This window comes from Saprolegnia parasitica (assembly GCF_000151545.1).
Source record: "Saprolegnia parasitica CBS 223.65 unplaced genomic scaffold supercont2.103, whole genome shotgun sequence".
Classification (NCBI taxonomy): domain Eukaryota; phylum Oomycota; class Saprolegniomycetes; order Saprolegniales; family Saprolegniaceae; genus Saprolegnia; species Saprolegnia parasitica.
This window is the reverse complement of record NW_012156497.1, coordinates 91,763-96,509: the sequence shown is the minus strand read 5'-3', so window position 1 is coordinate 96,509 and position 4,747 is coordinate 91,763. Positions and strand designations below refer to the sequence as shown.

Below are 4,747 nucleotides of genomic sequence, written 5' to 3'. Positions count from 1 at the left end.
GTAGGCGTCGAGTAGAGGTAGCCCGAGAGCGTAGTCGGCAAGGTCACGCCCAAAGGGACCGTGACGGCGTGAAGCGTGCTCCACACGTCCTTGATGAAGTCGCAGTCTACGAGGAAGTGGCGGTACGTCTCGTGTGCGGATGGGAAGAGGCACGCTTGGTCGGCCCTGTCGAGCCAGTGCAAATGTGCGCGGAACTTGACCGTGCGGAGCATCACTTGGTAGACGAAGTCGGAGTACTTCGGTAAGATGGCGTCGGGTAGCCGTAGCTCGGCTGCGGTGGCTACGGTAGCAGGCGCCTCGTAGAAGTCTTCATCGACGCCCAGGTGGCAGGTCGGTAGCTGCAAGCGCGTCCGTGGCGGGGCACGACGTCGGCGGGCGTCGTCAGGGTCAACGGCTTGGTAACCTTGTGGCGTCGAACCAGCCATGGCTGCTTGGGAGTCGGGCTTGGCACGGGGCCACACGTGAAGGCGTCGACCGTCGTAGCGAGCCAGCCGAGCCACTTGTCGTTCGGTATCATGTGTGGGCCGAGGTCGATGTCGACAGTAGTCGAGTGCCAGCAGACACCAAGTCAATCAATCCTCGCGACGAGGACGATGGATCAGACGACGACGACGACGACCTAGGTTATGTAAAATCGCAAGACGATTGTGTGATCTCACACAGCTCGTCTGGTCCGTGCCACGCTTGCAAGTGTCCTGCGCATCATGCACTCACTACTCTGCGATCTCGTATGCGACTCGATGATCTTCAAGTTGAGACCGTCAACGTTGCTACTTTATCGCTTCCAGTGGGCACTGCGTCGCACTAGCTCGGCCACTGCGACGTTACTTTACCAAACTACACTTGGCGCAACAACGGTGTGGATATTCGCCATGCCAGTGGTGGCCGAGGCCGGTTGGCTAGTTGACTCGACCAATTTGCTCGAGCTCGCTTGCTCAGCAACGCATCCACCTGGTGCACCTGGTTTCAAGTGTTCGTCTCAGCTCTTTTGAGGCATTTCCGTGAGACGAGCACACCGACAGAACGACACGCAGCAAGAGGAGTGGTGTCAGCACTCGTACATGTGTGCATGAATCCGCGGACAGCCAAGCGCAACGGCAGCCTTCATCTCCTCTTCGAATATCACCTCCAAAAAGCCAACGCGGTCCAAATGCGTTCGCCGCCAACGAAAAGGTCGGACGCGGCGTGCTCAAGGCCAAGCGGACGCGTCTCACGGAGCGCGCGGCTCGGCCACGAAGCGGCGAAGGCGACGACATGCTCAGCAATGTCCATCGTGTACAGTGAACTGAGGGAGGAGGAGATGATTGCTAGTATAACCAAGGCCATAAGCATATTTATGGCCTTGGTATAACGTTATGTCATGGTGAAGACAGCGACGACGAACCATCGACTCGAATTTCAGTTGTCGATTCGGCGAATTGGCAAGGCAGTTAGTTGTTGCGATGCGCGCGGTTTGGCTGCATGCGCACGCAACACATTTCACCAATCATTTCACCACAAAGCAAAGCTTCTCGTGTACCAAGTACTACCATTTTTGATCCTGCGTCCATCGTCGTATTCTAAGAATGACATCCATGTGGCGCTGAATCTCGGTGCACCAATCCGAGGCCGCCTATCAGATTTGCCGCCCGCGGATTGGTGCAATGCGCCACATGCGGCGCGGAATTCGCTGGCGGAAGCATGAAATCACCAAGACCATTCCGGAAATGGAGGCGGCGCCGACACAGTGCCAGTACTCGTACAAAGTGTGCTCGCACCCCCGGTCTCGAAAACGCAACGGAAGTCTGCACCAGCTCTGCGAGTTTCACCGCCAAAAAGCCAACCGGATCCAGCAAGTCTACACCAACAAGAAGCGCGCGCTAAAGGTGATCGAGCCCGTGCCGTTCGCAGCCGCTGAGACCGCCGTCCCTGTCGACGAAATCGAACTTTTAGCTGCCTTGCTACTCGAAGACAATAATGAGAACGCATGGGCGTCAACCGACGGCCCGACCATGACGGCAGACGAAACCCGCATTTTGTACGAGCTCCTCCATAGCACCACGCCTGCTTAACCCTCCATGACTTTTGTAAAACTTGAACTCTCCAACGCCCGACTTTTGTAAAACTATAATTTATACCAACTCATGCCAACTCCCACGCATTCAGGCGTAGCACTACGTATGCGAAGTCTTTGCGTTCGTTTTTGCTCATTTGATTTCAACGCGAACACGTTTGATTGATTGATTGATTGATTGATTGATTGATTGATATAACTTATATAGAAGGTGCTTCTGTCTCGACACGCGCGGACCTTGGCCTTCTTTTGACAAGGGATGGAGAGTTTTGTACGCCCTCGCAATCTCCCCGGTTGCCTTGTGCGTTGAAATCGAACGCGCCCATACATAGGTCTATGCATGGACCGTTGAAATAGTACTTGGCGGCTGGACGCACTCCGCGGTGTCACGAGGAATCTTGAAGCCACGTAGTCGTATGTAATTAGTGTCATCATTATTGATGGTCCGTCCGACGCGAGGATCGGTGGGTGGGTACGCGTGCGCTTACTTGTGCCATATCCCACTCTTGTGGTGTGAATACTTGTTGCAAGGGCCGGAACGTGCACGCAGCTGAATGTCACCGCGTATGAATAACCGCTCGGGAATTCCTGGTGTAGCCACCCCACCTATCACTTCTCCGCGTAGTTTCATTGCAGACGAGCATCGAGTGCGGCGAAATATTCGTCGACCAGACATGCCATGCCATCGCGCTCAGTGCTGAAATGGCGCGCCGCAAAGCTGAGTCCGCGCCAACCTGCCAGTACACGTACAAGGTGTGCTCGAACCTTCGGTCGACCAAGCGCAACGGCACTCTCCACCTCCTCTGCGACTACCACCGCAAGAAGGCCAACGCGATCCAGCGTGCGTACGCCAACAAGAAGCGGCAGCAGCAGCAACCACCACGTGCCCACGTCGCTGCTGTCGACGCGCCACCAGTAGTCGCAATGACAACACCGAGACCAACACCACAGACCATATCAGCGCGTGCGCCCAGCAACACCAAGCCCGCACCACCAGTGCCGGCTGAGAAGACGAAGAAGAAGAAGGAGGCCGAGCCGACGATGGCGTTTAAAAGCGTCTTGGATACCTTGGTGCCACCGTCGTTTCCGAGCGAGGAGCCACCGCCCGAGTACCCCATGTGGGAATACCTCGAGACTATTCTTTTTGAAACCTAATCATTGTCGTTCTTCAATTCGTTCTCTACCCACAGGACACTACATTTTGTCTCCTACCTTTCTCCATTCATGCGCAGCACGTGGCCCAGCAGGCGCCAGCGCTGGCGGTCTCTCGAGGACCTCAACAACCTGCGTAGCTTTGCCGCCGACGGCAAAGCCTGGCAGGAATTTACGGAGCTTGCCGTCAGGAAAACAAGATGCACCCCCGCGCCGCCGCCTGTGCAGCCACGGCCCGGCGAGCGAATGATAAAGAAGGAGATGGCTAGTCTCTACGTCTGCCAACTCTTTGCAACAACGAAGATAACGCGAAACACGTTTATATATACATATAACTTTCTCCATTTCGCGTTATCCACACTTTGTGTTGTACAATACAGAATGCAAAGCCCTCGACCACCGCCTTGTGGGGAGATTACGCCATGTGGTCCGGCTTGGTGACACCGCAGCGAAGCAGCGGCCGGCCGCAGACGCTCACTTGGTACTTGACGTCGGATGCGAACCGGTCTTGGGGATTGGTCCGGACAAAGAGCCCGGCCAGCAGCCCGAGAAGCGTAAGGATACGGAGCCAGGCAAAGTTGGCGTCGTAGACTTGGACAATTGGCTGGCGCTGCACAAAGTAGCGCGACTCCAACGAGGCGCCAAAGCAGAGACCACCGATGAGGAGCGCAGCGACCCACGCCAGCACGACGCCGCTGTACGCTTTCGCAAAGACGCGGGCCCCAAACAGCACGCGGGCAAACGACGGGAAGATACCAAACCCGATGCCAAAGCAGACGTTGAGGCCGCGGACGTAGCCTTCAAACCGTCCAAGGTCGCGGTCCTGTAGCGTCTCGGGCAGCTTGTAGAGTAAGAGTACTTGGGCGACAAGGGCAATGAGAAGCAGCAGCTTGCGCGCAAAGGGCGGCGCGATGCATACGCTGAGCGCATCGGCGAGCCCACCGCCAACGAGACGCCCGAGGATACTGTAGACGCCAAATGTGACAATGATGCGCGAAGCTGCGTCCCTCGTTTGACCAAACACGGTGAGGAGGAGGAGCGGGTACCGAGGCAGCATCGTGACGCCGTACACGACGTAGCCAAAGACGAGCAGTAGCAACGCCATGTTGTCCAGCGACACAAGCGGCGACGACCCCGACGATACCGTCGACGATGCACACTCGTCGCTTTCGGGCGGCGAGAGCGCTGTGTTGGGTGAGAACGGCGACTTTGGTGTCAATGGCGGCTCGTCGTCGGGCATGGGCGCGTCGAGTGGCGGCGTCATGGGCGGCTCTACGTACAAGCAGGCGCAGCCAAGAAGCAGGACGGCAGTGACGCCGCCGCCAACGGCCAAAAAGGCGCTCGATCGCCCGATCGAGGTGGTCGCTGGGGAGAGCGTTCTCGAGCCGGCGACCGAGCCAACGCCAAATGCAGCTGCCAAGAGCCCACCGCAGAGACCAAAGAAGCGGTCGGGGCACCGCTGGAACGCGGCAGCAAACGACGCACCGTAGCAGAAACCGAGGCCGAGACCGTGGACGACGCCATAGCCGAGCACAACCAGCG

General features: G+C 57.3%; 3 protein-coding genes across 3 annotated transcripts in view; 2 read left to right on the top strand and 1 right to left on the bottom strand.

Moving 5' to 3' along the window:
* Nucleotides 1-1,706: 1,706 nt before the first annotated feature.
* On the top strand, nt 1,707-2,135 carry SPRG_13587 (hypothetical protein; the record flags this gene model as incomplete). The annotated part of the gene is made up of 1 exon (XM_012352640.1): nt 1,707-2,135. One exon carries the CDS (start codon nt 1,707-1,709, stop codon nt 2,049-2,051), a length of 345 nt encoding a protein of 114 aa, XP_012208030.1. The 3' UTR covers nt 2,052-2,135.
* Nucleotides 2,136-2,755: 620 nt separating this feature from the next.
* On the top strand, nt 2,756-2,972 carry SPRG_13586 (hypothetical protein; the record flags this gene model as incomplete). The annotated part of the gene is made up of 2 exons (XM_012352639.1): nt 2,756-2,898; nt 2,924-2,972. 2 exons carry the CDS (start codon nt 2,756-2,758, stop codon nt 2,970-2,972), a joined length of 192 nt encoding a protein of 63 aa, XP_012208029.1.
* Nucleotides 2,973-3,620: 648 nt separating this feature from the next.
* Nucleotides 3,621-4,747, bottom strand: part of SPRG_22327 (hypothetical protein) — a gene marked incomplete at both ends in the record, with an annotated part of 1,502 nt that continues 375 nt past the window's right edge. The window contains one exon of the mRNA XM_012352653.1: nt 3,621-4,664. Within this exon, the coding sequence (XP_012208043.1) occupies nt 3,621-4,664 (1,044 nt within the window). The remainder of the gene's footprint in view (nt 4,665-4,747) is intronic.